We start from the raw sequence: 16,281 nt of genomic DNA on the forward strand, positions 1-16,281 counted from the left end.
ACGTGACGAACCCCGGACGAACAACATCGACAGCCGTCGCACAGGCACTTGTGTATTGCATCGACAGTGGTCTGTGTATGACTGCAAATGGCAGGTACTATATCTAGACAGCTCGATGCATATGTGGAGGGCACTAAGGCATGGTTTCCTGATCCTAACGCAGGATGGATCAGTGCGACGCAGACCTCCGCTCCCAGCATCGGCGAGGATGGCAGTGTAACGATTACATTCATTGTCGACGATACGGGCGAGGAGCGGATTGTGACGACGTCTGTTCCCAATCTTTTAAAATCAAACGGAACAGCGGAAGAGCTTCCTCCTTTGCGCAATCCGCCGCTGCTCGAAGCGGCCGACGACCTCACCGGGCTGAGCCACTTGAACGAAGGGTCCGGTATGTCGTGCGTGCCACACTTACATCAGTGTTGCATACCATTATGAATCGCTACCAGCAGCGCATGATATACACGTACTCTGGTATTGTGCTGATTGCGGTTAACCCCTTTTTTTCCCTGAACCTGTATTCTCCTGAAATCATTCAGGCATACGCAGGAAAGCGCAAAGGGGAGTTGGAGCCCCACTTGTTTGCCGTAGCAGAGGATGCGTACCGCTGCATGATGCGTGACCAGAAGAACCAGACCATTGTGGTGAGTGGTGAGAGCGGTGCCGGCAAGACCATGTCTGCAAAGTACATTATGCGCTACTTTGCCACGGTCGAGGACCCCGACAAGCCGCGTGTACGGCGTTCAGAGAGCGGCACAGACGGCATGAGCGCTACGGAGGAGGCTATTTTAGCGACGAACCCCATTATGGAGGCGTTTGGCAATGCAAAGACGACGCGGAACGACAACTCGTCGCGCTTTGGCAAGTATCTCGAGATTATTTTCGACAAAAATTACGAGATCGCAGGCGCCAAGATGCGCACGTATCTCCTGGAGCGCTCGCGCCTAGTCTACCAGCCAGAGATCGAGCGCAACTACCACATCTTTTACCAGCTGTGTGCTGGCGCACCGCAGGAACTGAAAGACTATCTTGCGCTTGCGCCCGCCTCAGAATATCACTATTTGCGCCAGGGCGGCGCAGTGAATCTTGCGATTGCTGGCGTGGACGATGCAGAAGAGTTCCGCAGCACAGAGCGGGCCTTGGCGACGCTTGGCCTTGGCCCCGCAGTTCAGATGCACATCTTTAGTCTGCTTGCCGCCCTCCTGCATCTCGGCAACATTGTTGTGAGTGCCACACGCAGCGACGCAGCCATCTCGTCTGAGGATCCCAGCCTGCTGCGTGCTGCCGACACTCTCGGCGTCGATCCCGCGCTGCTGCGGCAATGGATGCTCAAGCGCCAGATGCAGCTCCGCGGCGAGAAGATCATGTCGAACCTGTCTCAGACGCAGGCGACGGCGGTGCGTGATTCGGTCGCGAAGTACGTCTACACGAGCCTATTCGACTGGCTCGTCGTCCAGATGAACAAGTCGCTCGCGCCGAAAGAGGCGCTGGAGCACGCGTCCATGATTGGCGTGCTTGACATTTACGGGTTCGAGTGTTTCAAGCAAAACTCGTACGAGCAGTTCTGCATTAACTACGCCAACGAGCGTCTGCAGCACGAGTTCAATCGGCACGTATTTAAGCTCGAGCAGGAAGAGTACATTGCCGAGCAGATTCCGTGGGAGTTTATCGACTTCTCGGACAACCAGCCGTGCATTGATATGATTGAGTCTAAGTTTGGCATTCTTTCCCTCCTCGACGAAGAGTCCAGGCTGCCCAATGGCTCCGACACTGCTTTCTTGGAAAAGGTCTACGCGCAGATCCCTGCCAAGGAGGAGTTGCAGCCCTTCTTGTCCAAGCCGCGCTTTGGCGCACAGTCGTCCTTCTCCGTGCGCCACTATGCGCTGGATGTCACATACGAAGTGGATGGATTTATGGAAAAGAACAAGGATACGGTTCCCGACGAGCTACTCGCCTTGCTTGCGGGCACAAGCAATGAATTTTTGGGCGGTGTGCTTGCAGCGCAGGGCTCTGCGCCCGAAGCGGCGCCTGTGCCGGGCCGCAAAGGGCCGCCGGCCAAGAAGCCGACGCTGGGCAGCCAATTTAAAGGCTCTCTCGGCAGTCTCATGGACACGATCAACAGCACCGAGGTGCACTACATTCGGTGCATCAAGCCTAACGACGTCAAAGTCGCATGGGAAGTTGAGCCACAAAACATTCTTGGCCAGCTGCGCGCGTGCGGCGTCTTGGAAACGATTCGGATCAGCTGTGCGGGCTACCCAAGCCGCTGGGACTTTACCGACTTTGTAGAGCGATACTACCTCCTTGCTCCGAGCAAGCACTGGAACATGTCGTCGATGGAGGGTGTGATGCAACTCTCCAAGCACATCTTGTCGGCGACCCTGGACGAGGGGATGTACCATGTCGGTCTTAACAAGATCTTCTTCCGCGCAGGCGTCTTGGCGTCCTTCGAGCAGATGCGCAAGAATGTGCTTTACGCACGCACCCGCCAAATCCAAACGTCCTGGCGCAAGTTCCACGCCCAGAGCCGGTTCCAGTCTTTGCAGCGTGCATCGCTCGCAATTCAAGTCGCCACGCGTCGGCACCAGGCCATGCTGCGATTCCAGACAGAGCGTGTGCGCCGCATAGCGCTCCGACTGCAGACGCAAGTGCGCGCTTTTCTTACGCGGCGCCGCACCAATGCACTGCGCAGTACCATTGTTCTCCTCCAGACCGCCTGGCGCGCGAAAAAAGCGCGCCAAGTGGCCATTGCGACGCGCGAAGCGCAGGACGCGACCGGTCTGCAGCGCCTCATTCGCGGCGCTTTAGAACGCCGCCGCGTCGCACAACACTGCAAAAAGGTGGTGCTTGTCCAGTCGCTCTACCGCCGCCGTTGCGCCAAACGCGCATTTGCGCAGCGCAAGACCGAGGCAAAGAGTGCGACGCACTTTCAAGAAGTGTCCTACCGCCTGGAAAACAAAGTTGTGGATCTCACACAGTCTTTGCAAACGCGCACGAAGGAGAATCGCGAGCTTCGCGCGCAGCTCGTCGACCTCCAGAGCCAGCTAGCAACGTGGCAAAACAGGCACGAAGAGCTCGGTGCGCGCGCGCGCGGGCTCCAAGAAGAAGTCGAACGCCCTTCTGTGCCCACGCCCAAGTTTGAGCAGATCCGTACAGAGGGTGCGCAGCTCACTGCCCAGCTTGACCAGGCTCAGGAGCGGATCATCCAGCTGGAGCATGACATTGGCACGCTCCAGTCGCAGCTCAATGCACGCATGCAAGAGGAGCAGGAGCTTGCGCCCGACTCTGTCGTCCAGTCGCTCCGCAGCGAGATTGCCGTTCTGCGCGAGCAATTGGGCCGGGCCAATGCGCTCAACGCCAAGAACGGCGGCACTGTTCCGCTCGCTTCTGCCGCTGCGCGCGATGGCAGACGTCTTTCGCGTCGTTCGGCGGACATGAGCGAAGGCTTCGAAGAAGAGGCCGAGCCCGACATATACGAGCCACATGTCAACCCTGAAGAGATTATTGAGCTGCTGGAGAACGAGGTGCAGCTTGACGAGGATGTGCTGCAAGGGCTAGTGCGCTACCTCAAGATTCCCGCGCCGTCGCTGCAGAATCCGCCGTCGATGAAGGAAGTCTTGTTCCCAGCGCACTTGATCAGTCTTGTCACCAACGAGATGTGGAAGTATGGACTTGTGCGCGAGAGCGAGCGGTTCCTTGCCAATGTCATGCAGACGATCCAGCAGCACGTTATGGATTTCTACGCAGAGGAGGCCGTTGTCCCGGGCATTTTCTGGCTCTCCAACGTCCACGAAATTTTGTCGTTTGTGTGCATTGCAGAGAGCGATATGCTCCAAGGTGTGGGACCGGGCATCGATGGCTCTGCACGCGACTTTGAGTGGGGCGACTACGAGCGGCTGGTCACCATTGTCAAGCACGACCTAGACAGCCTGGAGTACAATATCTACCACACGTTTATGCAGCAGGCAAAGAAGCAGCTGAACAAGATGGTCGTGCCTGCATTGGTCGAGTCGCAGTCGCTCCCGGGCTTTATCACCAACGACTCGGGCGGCAGGCTCCTCAACAGGCTTCTCGCCGGGAATCATGCGCCGACGTACGCCATGGACGATATCCTCGGCCTCTTGAACAAGACGTGGAAGTGCTTGAAGAGCTACTATGTCGAGCCGAGTGTCACGCAGCAGGCCATCACGGAGCTGCTCAAAATGATCGGCGTGACGAGCTTCAACGACTTGCTCATGCGCCGCAACTTTTGCTCCTGGAAGCGGGCGATGCAAATCCAGTACAATATCACGCGCTTGGAAGAGTGGTGCAAGTCGCATGATATGCCAGAGGGATCGCTGCAGCTCGAGCATTTGCTCCAGGCGACCAAGCTTTTGCAGCTGAAGAAGGCGACGATGGGCGATATTGATATCATCTACGATGTGTGCTGGATGCTTACTCCTACTCAGATTCAGAAGCTCATCAGCCACTACCACGTCGCGGACTACGAGAATCCGATCTCACCAGAAATTCTCAAGGCGGTTGCAAGTCGTGTCGTGCCAAACGACCGCAACGACCATCTTTTGCTGCCGCCAGAGGTAGACGAGGCTGGGCCATACGAGCTGCCTGTTCCGCGCGAGGTTACTGGGATCGAGACGTACTGCCCGGCGTACCTGAATGTGCCGCTGCTGCGCAACTTGGCGAGTAAAGTCGCGTGAGTACAATAGGGAATAGAGCCGTAGATCGCTGGGAACGATGTGGAAGGCAAGTGCGTAAAAGGCGCAAGGCACGGTGCAGCGGTGAGTCCAGCGCTTTGGATTGGTGTAGGGCAGCACCGTGAAGCAGCATTCCACCAGAGTGCAGTGGGCGACCCATCTCGGCAATATCCACTCTACTTTCGGCCTTGCCATCGCGCCAAAAACAAATGGTCGAGAACCCTATACACCCTTGTTTATTGAACCTAGCAAACCCTATCGCAGCCGCACCATTACAGCGACATCGTTACCGTAAGCGACTTGGCATGAACGCCCATCACCGGCGGCCCTCCTCCATACAGCGTCTTCAGTTGGTGCAAATAACTAGCACTCTTTTCGCGGCTCAGCGACGTCCCAGGCTCTGGCGCCGGGAGCACGGTAAACACAACCGAGGTGCTATTCCCTGAATTTGTGCGGATCAGCTCGTTCAAGATCATGTACTGCGCCTGATTCGGCAAATCATTAAAACGCACGGCACACGAGCCCATCGCCGGCACAAACGAAGCGCGCCGCGACGCAGTCGGCGTACTGTTTGCCTCTATGCGCTGCTCGGGAGCTGGAGGGTCCTGCGCCGGAGCAGTTTGCACCGTGATCGGTGTGACGGTGCGCTGTGAAACGCTCAATGCCCCATACGACGTTCCCGCTCCGCATGCAGCGAGTGGTCGCATTGCACGCTGGTATGTTGGATCCCAATCGACGGCTAAGTTCGCCAGCGTATCCTCCAAATCATCCTCGTACTCCGACTGGCCGTCGTCGCTGTCCGTTTCCTCGGTGCTGTGTGCGCGAGGATGCGCAAGGCCAAGCCGGATGTTGCTGTAATGATACGCAAGGTGCTCATGCGGAATGCAATCGTGCCGCACATGTGCTCTCGAAAGCTGGATCGGAGCAGAGTGTGGAATGGCCGAGGCATCGCGCGCTTGCCTCGCCGCACATACCTGATGCCACCATGCGTCGTCCTGGAATGCTGCAGCGACCTGTGCATCGAGAGCGCGCTTGCCGAGTGCAATGGCATCGTAGCGCGCCACCTTGCCCGACGCGAGGCAAAACACGCGTAAACTCGCAGGAATGCGCAAATTATCCAAGAGTTTGCGCACACGCACGCGCTCCGTCTCGATCTCCTCGGCGTGCTCGACAAACACACTCACACGCAGCTTGTGTTCCTTCCATGTCCCTGTAAAACTGAGAATTGTGCCGAGCTGCAGCACCATGGTATATGTATCCCAGCGCGGCTCGTCTCTTTCGGCACGATTTGCAATTTGGATCGGCCACAGATCGATGTACTGGTCTTGGGCTGCGCGCTGGTAATGGGCAACCGAAGAGGGGCCGGGGAGGTGCAAGGCATCGAAGCCATACGCCATGGCAAGCGCCTTGTTCAGCGCAAGCGCATCCTCGAGAATGCCTACATACGTCTGGCAAGCGATGGGCGTTTCAAGACGCGAAGCGTCGGTAGGCAGCGTCGGTACACTTGCACAAGTGCGGGTGCTGATCGGCCCTCTGTGCACCTCGCTGGGTAGCTGCATCTCGGACGGGAAGCCCAGCACAATGATATTCGGGCGCATCCCGCCGAGTCCGGCAGAGAGGATGAGGTTGCGTGCGCCTTCGCGCTCGTTGTCTGCAACGACGATATCGACAAACGCCTTAACCTTGCTCACATCGACCAGCTTGAGCCACGCCAAGTGCTGTTTGTGCAGCTCTGGAAGACACGCGTGAAAGTCGCCTTTGAGTACATGCCCAAGGATGTAGAGCGCACCTTTTTTTAGCGAGTTGCAAAACATGATCAAGTTCCACTCGGTGCGCGGATTGTTGGCGAGGAGAAGGATTTGGGGGCGCCAGTACTTGACGTGCCCTTTGCGCTCATCGAGGCGCAGCAGGTACTTGCGCACAAAGTGGTAGGTGACATTGTGCGAGACGTCGCCCCATGGCTTGGGCGAAGACAGCACCTGAATCAAGATAAAGAGGACGGCGGCGAAGACGACGCAGACGGACGCAACGTACGGATCGGCAAAGAGCATGGCGGCGAACGACACTAGCGTGCCCGCGCCGGCGGTCCATATATTCCAGTAGCGGAACGAGGGGCGGAAGGAAGGAGCACCGCCTGCTTTCAATGCAAACGTTGCAGCGCACAAAACGGCAAAGGTGAGCAATGTCGTCATGGTCACAAGCTGGGCGATCAAGTTGATTTGATCGAGCAAGAGGGTCAGCTGGCAAAGAATGCACGTCGCGAGGAGCGCATAGACAGGCACGTCGCCTGCCGCGGTGCCCTGCGCAAACACGCCCAAAATAGGGAGCAGATCGTCGCGCGCAATCGCTTGCAAAATTTTGGCGCATGCCATGACGCCCATGAGCGCAGAGAAGCCGCAGCTGGCAAGCTCCCCGAGTAGAATCACGCCGGGCCAGCGCGAAACAGCGCTGATGATCCGCACGTTCTCGTACAGCGATGCACGAGAAATAGTCGCGGCCATGAGAATAAAGACAAAGACGTAGAGTAAAAATGTGAATAGGAGCGCACAGTTGGTGCCTTTGGGAATGCTCTTGCTCGGCTTGCGCAGGTCGCCAGACATGGATGCACCCGCAAGCACGCCACATACCGCTGGAAAAAGGACGCCAAAGACAGAGCGCCACGTTTCTTTTTGCGGCGAGATCGACGAGCCGTCAGCGCCGGCGGTAAAGTGTGGCCACATGTTTTCGAAGAAGGTCGTGAGCGACCAGCTCGTGTAGTGGATGTGGCGCGCCGCGTCCACAAACGGTGGCATCAGTGCTGAAGACACAATAATGCTGAACACCGCGACACTGAGCACGACGGCGAGCATGAGTGTTGCGCGCGCAAAGAAAGACGAGCCAAAGAAGCAGATCAATGTACTCGCCCAGAGGAGCATGGAGCCGTACAAGTACTCGGCCCACGGGCCATCCGGAAGAAGTGGAATGGCACCACGCGCATACCCAAGCGCACCGGTCAGGCTCTCGACACACCCAAGCACGTTCATCGTCGCATTGAACGCCTGCCCAAGAAAAAAGACGAGGCCAACCGAGCCACCAAATTCAGGGCCCAGCGAGCGCGAGATGAGGTAGTAGGCGCCACCGCCGCGCACTTGGCCATTCGTACTAATCGCATTCAAATTCAACACTGTCAATGTATCCACGCCGTAACTCAGCATAAGAAGAAAAATGGCGCCGACCAGACCGACCTGCCCGAGAATGAAGCCGAAGCGCAGAAATAAAATGATCCCGAGCACGTTGAGCGTCACTGGCATAAATACACCATCCCATGTACCGAGCTTGCGAGCATCGCGCGAGCGCAAGGACGGCGCGCCGTGCAACACAGCGGCAGCAATGCCTTCGTCAGGCATGCCGTGCGTTGTTTTGCGGTGGTGCCATGGGTCGTGTGTCTCTACGGCGGGCACTTCAACCGCGACACTATCCACAATACCATCCCCGCCGTCTTCAGCGGTAGTTACAAGGAGCTTTTGCTCCAATGACACATAGTCCGCCGCATCCGCCGACACAAAGTGCGACATGCCAACATGCCTGTGCGTCGCACCGCGAACCCTTTCTCCACGTGATACTTCACGTGGTTGTACCTGCTCCACACCCTGCATGGCGAATACGACGGCGCGCAACGCGCATACGATCCATGGAACGAACCCACAGTTCTTGATCGAGCGTATTGTGCGTGCGCGTATTTATGACTCGCCGTACTGGAAGGAGGACTGTTTTGCGCTGAACGCGGCGACGCTTGTGGACAAGGCAGCGGCGCTGCAGTATGTGGGCGGCACGTTTGGATTGCAGCGGCCCAGTCCGTTTCTGTGCTTGGTGTGCAAGCTACTGCAGCTGCAGCCAGAGCGAGAGATTGTGCTGGCATATTTGGAAGCGGAAGATCTTAAGTATCTGCGCGCACTTGCGGCGATGTATGTGCGGATGACGTTTCCTCCTATGGACGTGTACGAGCTGCTCGAGCCATTGCTGGACGATTACCGCAAGGTACGGTGGCGGGATATGGCGGGACAGTACTCGCTCTCACATATGGACGAGTTTGTGTTTGACTTGCTGACGGAGGAGCGTGTATGCGGCTTGATTCTACCGAGATTGACGCGGCGTGCATTGCTGGAAGAAAAAGGGCTGCGGCCGCGCAGGTCGAAGCTCGAGACGGCGCTTGTGCTGGGCGATGCAGAAGGGCTTGCAGATGAGGCGTATGCGAGCGACGACAGCATGCAAAGGATTCGTACTGCGCGCAGCAAGAAGGTGCAGGATGCCGATCGGACCCGAGCGGCGCTGCGGCAGCGAGAGGCGAATGCGTTGGGGTATGCTGTGGAAGAGGACTATGCGTCGCAGCAGGAAGAAGAGGAAGAGGAGCGTATGTTTGTTCGGATTAGGGGAGGGAGTGAGGAGGATTGGGCAAGTGGCAGGAGTGGCGGGAGTGTCTCGCCGGACAGGAGGAGTATTTCGCCGGACAGGAGGAGTGTCTCGCCGGACAGGAGGAGTATTTCGCCGGACAGGAGGAGTGTCTCGCCGGACAGGAGGAGTATTTCGCCGGACAGGAGGAGTGTCTCGCCGGACAGGAGGAGTATTTCGCCGGACAGGAGGAGTGTCTCGCCGGACAGGAGGAGTATTTCGCCGGACAGGAGGAGTGTCTCGCCGGACAGGAGGAGTATTTCGCCGGACAGAAGTATCTCGCCGGATAGGATTCTCTCTCCTCGCTGCATGTCTATATCTCCGGATAGGGACCCGTGAGCATTTCTTTACAGACACGATCTCGTCTGACACGGCATTGAAAAGTGTCTTGCCTGTACGCGAGCTATGACCAACACCTTTCCCTCCTTGTCGCCTCTTTGCTGTATACCTCAATACCAGTACATTACGTAGCCATCCAGCAGACGACACTACTTCAGCGCAGCATTACTCCTCTAGCAGCTCAGCCAGCCCGCTATTCGACAAATCCGAGCTACTCTCGCTCTCCGACGCATCAATCGACACAATCGACGCCTTGTGCTGCTTCCACGCACGCAACGGAGAGCTCTGCAAAGGCGTCGAAGCACATGGCGCCATTCCAAGCACAGTAGCAGGCCGCAGCTGTGGCGCAAAAAGCGACATGATCGGCGAGCGCCGCTTCGGCTGTGCCGCCTCAACCATGCGCGCTGTTTCTTGGTGGGCAAGCAAAACAAGCTCTTTGTTGGCACGCCGCAGCCGCGCGCATTCTACAGTGAGCTCTTCGAGAAATGCGTCGCGCGCAGCAATTTTTTCCTCGGCCTCGTCCAGCCGTGCCTCGTACGACGGCGCATCGTCCTCTCTCTGTGCCTGGCACACAACTTCAAGCTCGCGCACTTGCTGGAGCAAGTCGCCAATCAAGCGGTCTTTTTCGTCCGCCATCTCCGGCAGCATAATGCGCGTGGCCAATGCGCGCTCCAAACGCCCAATCTTGGTCAGTGCCGCGTGCAGTTTTTCCTGCACGCGCGGCAACGGATCGTCAAACGTAAACCCACGCCGCTTTGCAGGTGACACGGGATGCGGCGCTGCACTACTCTCTTGTACACTCCCGCCCCGCAAAATAAGCGTGCCAAGCTGATCGAGTCTCGCTTGGAGCGCGTCAAGCGATACAGGTTTGGACTGTGTCGGGGTGTGCGGCGCAGAGTCTGGCGTCGAGGGTGTGGGAGTGCGGGGCGCTTGCTGCAGCGACGCTACTTTGGCGCGCAGCGCACCCATCTCTGCACGGTAGCGAGCTAGTAGTGCCTGTGTTTCGGTGCATGGTGCGCCGACAAGCACCGACAAGTCCCCATCGAATTCGTTTGGCTGTGCACGCACGGCGACGTGCTTGATTCTCCGCGCAAAATTTATTGTCCCGAGACTTTCCTCGACCATAGCAGGGCTTGGATTAAGCGTGCAAACCACAGCGACACGCGCGCTGCCATTCAAGCTATTCTGCAATATGCGCGTGAGTTTCGAGTCGCGGTAGGGAATGTGCGCGGGCGCGGGCCTTCCTGTGGCCTGTCGCTCCGAAAGAGCGTAAATGACTTTGCTCAGGCTCAGCAGGCTCTTGTTGATGTTGGCGCCTTCTGCACGTCGGTTGGCGCTGTAGAACGAGTTGCGCTCCGAGCCAGCAAGGTCGATGAGGTGCAGCTCGCTGATGCGGTAGTGTCGCCCGACCTTTGCCTCGTCGTCGTGCAACGCATCGCGCTCCCACGATTCGACGGTGATTTTCAGGCACGTATGACTGCGGCTCGAGCGCTCGTTCCAGTCGGTTGCGCCAATATGCCGGTTCTCTTCGCCACGCGCCAGCAAATCAAATACTTGGCTCGGCGAGGAGACAATTTCTTCCTGCAAAGGCGCGATAAACACTGCGTTGGGACCGCGCCGCCGATCGTCGCGCACCTGTGGTGTGCTGGTAGGATCGAGCAAGTCTTTCACAATTTCGTTCCAGATCTCGAGGTAGCTCAGTCGGACCAAATACTCGCGCTTGCTCGACCCCTGGCAGATCCCTTGGAAGATGTCGCACACGGCGCGTGGTATAATTCCGGGTTCTTCGTTGGCGCCACCGCTGAGTGTGAATGTCTTGCCGCTGGCCGTCTGGCCGTACGCAAACACGAGCGCATTATAGCCGCGCAGCACGCTTTGAACAAGGGGCCGCGCAAGAGAGGCATACAGCGAGGCGTTCGAGCTGTCAGTATGAAGTCCGTCAAAATGGTACGCCATTCCTGCGTTTGGCTGCAGCTTTTTCGCCGCAATGCCTGGATCAAGCATAATGGTGGCCGTGTCGAGTGTCGTGCGCCATGCACATTCTTCGTCCTCCGCAGTAGGGCGCAGGCGCAGGTGTACTTGCACGGAATCAGCGCCGTCCGCGTCTATTTCGTCCAGCACAAACGAGCTGTCGCCCAACTCGGCCTCGACGGCGGCTACATCAACACGCTGTGCCGCACCAGGCATGGGCTTGCTAGAAGAAGCCGTGCACGGCGGCTTGGTGGGTCCAAGCGAAGACGCCGACCGAGTTCCAAGCGCCGTTTGCGCACGCGCCACGGGGTTTTCGCGCAAAACATCTACTACCTTGGCACGCATAGGACGGTGCGCGGAAGGACGTACAGGAGACGCTGTGCGCAAGACTGGCGCACGTGTAGTAGGCTCGCGCTTCACGCTCATAGACGTTGCGGGCCTCGGCCCTACAGGCGCAATTCGCGCGCGCGGTGCAGGACTCGGTAATGGCGCTAACTGCGGTGCTGGCTGCGGCACTGTTTTTGGCGCTGTGCGTGGCTGTATACGCGATGCGGGTCGTCTTAATGATTCCGTAGTGTGCACCGCAGCTCGCGGCGTTGTGCTGGAGGTTGCGCTCGGCTGCGCCTTTTTTTGCGGTGCACGCGGAGTCGCACGCGGGGCCACACGCGGGGCCGCCAAAGGCTCCTCCTCAACATGTACACTCGCTCTGTCAGTAGCATAATTCATAGCATGACTCTCGCCCAATGGCACTGCTGGCTTTTCTACCTTGACAGGGCTTACTTTGGACATGGGCGCCACGGCGCGTTTCCTGGGCGACGGCATAAACGGTGTCCGCGATACAGGTCGGGCGCGCGGTGACGCATCGACGAGAGGTGCAAATCCCGCCATGCGATTGTGTGACGGCTCTGTCGCGTCTCCATCCGAGCGCGCCGCACTGTCCATCAGCATGCAACGGTGTTGTGCGCGACGCGGCGCGTGACATATTTTGTCACGTGATAATGTGATCGGTCAGTGCGCCGTCGCGTCGTTCTTGCCCAGTGGCGATGAGTGCGGAGGCGCAGCAGGACGATTTGCCGCAGGAGATCCTGGAGGCTTCTACGCCAGAGATCCAGATGCGTACGCGTCTTCTCGATAACGAGCTGCGTATGATGAAGTCGGAGCACATGCGCTTGACGCACGAGCACGGCGTGATGAAAAAGCGCATCAAAGACAACGCCGAGAAAATCTCGCAAAACAAGGTCCTTCCTTACCTTGTTGGCAACGTGGTAGAGATTCTTGACATTGACCCAGATGTGGACGAGGATGATGAAGATGGTGCACATATGGACGCTGAGCGGCATCGCGGCAAGTGTGCCGTGATCAAGACCAGCACGCGCCAAACAATTTTTCTGCCGCTCATCGGCCTAGTCAATGCAGAAGAGCTCAGGCCGGGGGATTTGATTGGTGTGAACAAAGACAGCTACCTGATTTTGGACAAATTGCCGGCAGAGTACGACACACGCGTCAAAGCCATGGAGGTCGAGGAGCGGCCCACCGAGACCTACACGGACATCGGCGGTCTCGACAAGCAGATCGAGGAACTTGTAGAGGCGATTGTGCTGCCTATGCAACAGGAGGGAAAGTTTAAGAACCTCGGCATCAAGCCGCCCAAAGGCGCGCTCATGTACGGGCCACCGGGCACGGGCAAAACGCTGCTTGCGCGTGCGTGTGCGGCACAGACAAATGCGTGCTACTTGAAACTCGCGGGGCCCTCGCTCGTACAAATGTTTATCGGCGATGGCGCCAAACTCGTCCGCGATGCGTTCGAGCTCGCCAGGGAAAAGGCGCCTGCTATCATCTTTATCGACGAGCTCGATGCGATCGGCACCAAGCGATTCGACTCGGACAAGTCGGGTGATCGTGAGGTACAGCGCACCATGCTTGAGCTGCTCAATCAGCTTGATGGTTTTTCCAGCGACGAGCAGATCAAGGTGATTGCCGCTACGAATAGGATCGATATTCTCGATCCTGCGCTCCTCCGCTCGGGGCGGCTGGACCGCAAGATTGAGTTTCCGCTCCCCAACGAGGAGGCGCGTGCGCGCATCATGGAGATTCATTCACGTAAGATGGCCGTCGGGTCGAACGTCAATTTTGACGAGCTCGCGCGCTCGACCGATGAAATGAACGGCGCACAGCTCAAGGCGGTTTGTGTGGAAGCTGGTATGATTGCGCTCCGGGAAGGAGCCACAGAGCTGGACCACGAACACTTCCTCGGCGGTATTCTTGAGGTGCAGGCGCTGAAAAAGTCGGATCACTTCTACTATGCATAATGTACACCTACGTATCGTTCCGCTGTACCAGCAGCAGAATGGTGGTTGCAAAGATGACCAGCGCGATGAACACGCCGGCCAGTGTGACCACGGGGCTCGTGTGCCCTTCAGCCTCATCCAGATAAACCTTGTCATCCTCGAGCTCCGCGGTGCATGTGAAATAGTCGTATGTAGATGCGGCGAATGCGATAAATGCAACGACAAGGTAAATCGAACCCAAGACGCGCCCTTGGGTGTCAGTCGGCGCTGTGGCTCGGTCTTTGGCACTGCGCTGCTCGGGAAGGGGGGTATAGAAGGCGTCATTCACTTGGGCTTGGAAGACGGTGTCCACAGCGGGAATTCGCAGGGCGGTGTTTGCATGCTGCGCGTCATGCTCCTCCACGATTCCCTTCAGCTGGATCCGTAAGAACATGATGCAGGACAAGAGGGCCATCGTAATGAAGAATTTGACCCACGAAAGTTGGTTGCGCTCGCGCGCTGGTGTGAGTGTGAAAAGACATACCAAGGAAATCGCGTGCAGCTGAGCTGGGGACGCGCGTAGAGTACAGGCCGAACCAGTTGTGCCATGAAAACGTGCCGTGCGTCGGGACGCTTGTTCCGCCAGCAACGGACCGCGCACGCAAGCGCAATCGTGACTTGCGTGCGCGATGTTCTACCGACTCCCACCCTTGATGCACGTGGGGATGCGTCTCTTCGTCTGCCGCCAAAGAGTCGCGCGCCACGATGGGATCCTGCACCATTAATTTGGTATACAGGGATAAGAAATGTAGTAAGCGCTACCCTATGCAAGCTAGCCAGCCATAGCTCAGTTGGAAGAGCGAAGGTTTGTAATTGGTTACCGGTCAAAGACCACCTTAGGTCCCGTGTTCGAATCACGGTGGCTGGACACTTTTTTTTTGCCTTTTCAACGGCACGATTGGCCAACGCTGCACACTAGCGCGAATTGTCTGTTGTACATACGGCGTGGTCGTGTGGGCGACGGGCGATCTGTACAAACTCTAATCGTCTACGTAGCCTTTTCTTTTCCGGGCGTAGTTAGGAAATTGCGTGATGGTGGGAAACGTGCGCTGAAAAGTAGGATGCGACAGCGCACGTCCTACATCCCAGCTTCTACGCCGTACTCGCCAGCATAGTACCGACTGCGTAGATACCGTCCGCGAAAGTACAAGCTAAATTTAGTACAATACCACGTACCCATCGAGCGCACGCACTGCTCTGTACGCGCCGGCCATGCCGGTGAATCGAATCACTACGCGTACATTGTGGGTATCGGGAAGCAGGAATACACGACGGACGTAGCCGTGCTCGTTGCCCTTTTCAGCTGGCGTGAGCAACGCAGTATACGTACTGAATACCTCGCAAAGGTCGTCTGCGTCGGGGATATTTTCAAGTAGCACAGCCTCGCTCAAATTGCCGTACATGCACGCGTCCTCTTGCGCCGAATCTGTGTTGGTATTGATGATTGTGCCGCGGCGAAACGCGCTGCGCGTGGACTTTGCAAAGAGAGGAGCAGTGATGCCTTTGTTTCCATCGGCACCCAGCCCTTCGCCGTGCTTGTAGCCGTACCGAGCCATAAGCCGCTCGGCAAAGCTAGGGGTGGAGTATACCAGCGCAGGGTCTGTAGGTCTGGATGTCGTGAGCGAGGTAGGCGGGTGTGGATTGCATGGGACGTTTGGTGGTTTCTGTTGCAGCATGCTTGGCGGAGTGGGCGGAGGTCCAGGCGGAGGCACTCGCGGCCTTAGCAACTCCCGCACAGCACCATCTTCTGGCACGGTTCCTTTTTCACCAGCATTCTCGTCGTTCTGCGCATCGTCCGTGTGTGGAAGCACGCCTCGATAAAACGAAGGCGGTGCAAATTGACGCTTGCGGTTTGCATTTGTATCTTCGTCGCTCTCTTCTGCCTCGATATATGGGAGCACGCCCCGCGCTAATGCAATCCGTCGCTGGCGGCGGCCCATAAGCAGTGCCTTAAAAGCAGCATATTCGTTCGGCGCTGCAGGATCATAGTCTGCGTCTATTGTGGCCCTGCTTGCTGCATGTATACAAGAAACCTTTTCTACGCCGTGGTCCTCTGCAAGCGCCTTTCCACGTTCCTGTGCTGCACGTACCGCCAATGCCTTATCGCGGCGTACATCTTCTTCTCCGAGGTGCATGGACGGCACGAGGGAAGCTTGGCGAGCCGTGCTGCGTGTGCTGTGCATGTGCACGTCAAGCGCCGTGCATGCACTAACTTCCGACGCTTTTGCATCTGGTGGGGCGTGTACTGCACGCTGTGTGGGAGCACGCCGCGGCTGTTTCTTCCGCGGCGCAAACGGCAATGCCGGGCATGGCTCAGCGCTTGCGGTATTTTCCAGCGGCGCAGTAGCGCGCTCTGCAGGTAGTGTGTCTTCACCACCGTTCTCCTCTCGCCCATGTGCAAAGATGCCTGCGTACAACGATGACGCGCCGACATTGGCCGACTCGCCCATTCGCCGTGAGGAACACGGTGAAAGCGTCTTCCTCCACCTCCACACTTGCTTTGCTTCGTGCCCTTGCTGCCG

General features: G+C 57.6%; 6 protein-coding genes and 1 non-coding gene across 7 annotated transcripts; 4 read left to right on the top strand and 3 right to left on the bottom strand.

The window, feature by feature from the left end:
• Positions 1-87: 87 nt before the first annotated feature.
• On the top strand, positions 88-4,697 carry MYO2 (Myosin type-2 heavy chain 1; the record flags this gene model as incomplete). Its single annotated transcript, XM_056207191.1, has 3 exons — positions 88-94; positions 164-391; positions 421-4,697. 3 exons carry the CDS (start codon positions 88-90, stop codon positions 4,695-4,697), a joined length of 4,512 nt encoding a protein of 1,503 aa, XP_056063166.1.
• Positions 4,698-4,966: 269 nt separating this feature from the next.
• Positions 4,967-8,248, bottom strand: MVES1_002361 (uncharacterized protein; the record flags this gene model as incomplete). The annotated part of the gene is made up of 1 exon (XM_056207192.1): positions 4,967-8,248. One exon carries the CDS (start codon positions 8,246-8,248, stop codon positions 4,967-4,969), a length of 3,282 nt encoding a protein of 1,093 aa, XP_056063167.1.
• Positions 8,249-8,327: 79 nt separating this feature from the next.
• MVES1_002362 (uncharacterized protein) lies at positions 8,328-9,461 on the top strand (the record flags this gene model as incomplete). Its single annotated transcript, XM_056207193.1, has 1 exon — positions 8,328-9,461. The coding sequence occupies one exon, from the start codon at positions 8,328-8,330 to the stop codon at positions 9,459-9,461; it is 1,134 nt and encodes a 377-aa protein (XP_056063168.1).
• Positions 9,462-9,626: 165 nt separating this feature from the next.
• MVES1_002363 (uncharacterized protein) lies at positions 9,627-12,380 on the bottom strand (the record flags this gene model as incomplete). The annotated part of the gene is made up of 1 exon (XM_056207194.1): positions 9,627-12,380. The coding sequence occupies one exon, from the start codon at positions 12,378-12,380 to the stop codon at positions 9,627-9,629; it is 2,754 nt and encodes a 917-aa protein (XP_056063169.1).
• Positions 12,381-12,475: 95 nt separating this feature from the next.
• Positions 12,476-13,741, top strand: RPT5 (26S proteasome regulatory subunit 6A; the record flags this gene model as incomplete). Its single annotated transcript, XM_056207195.1, has 1 exon — positions 12,476-13,741. The coding sequence occupies one exon, from the start codon at positions 12,476-12,478 to the stop codon at positions 13,739-13,741; it is 1,266 nt and encodes a 421-aa protein (XP_056063170.1).
• A 794-nt stretch (positions 13,742-14,535) lies between these two features.
• MVES1_002365 lies at positions 14,536-14,627 on the top strand. The gene has a single exon. It is a non-coding gene; the product is annotated as a tRNA-Tyr (tRNA).
• A 210-nt stretch (positions 14,628-14,837) lies between these two features.
• MVES1_002366 (uncharacterized protein) lies at positions 14,838-16,209 on the bottom strand (the record flags this gene model as incomplete). The annotated part of the gene is made up of 2 exons (XM_056207196.1): positions 14,838-14,880; positions 14,936-16,209. The coding sequence occupies 2 exons, from the start codon at positions 16,207-16,209 to the stop codon at positions 14,838-14,840; spliced, it is 1,317 nt and encodes a 438-aa protein (XP_056063171.1).
• Between the last annotated feature and the right edge of the window lie 72 nt (positions 16,210-16,281).

Source organism: Malassezia vespertilionis, chromosome 4 (genome assembly GCF_029542925.1).
Source record: "Malassezia vespertilionis chromosome 4, complete sequence".
Lineage (NCBI taxonomy): Eukaryota > Fungi > Basidiomycota > Malasseziomycetes > Malasseziales > Malasseziaceae > Malassezia > Malassezia vespertilionis.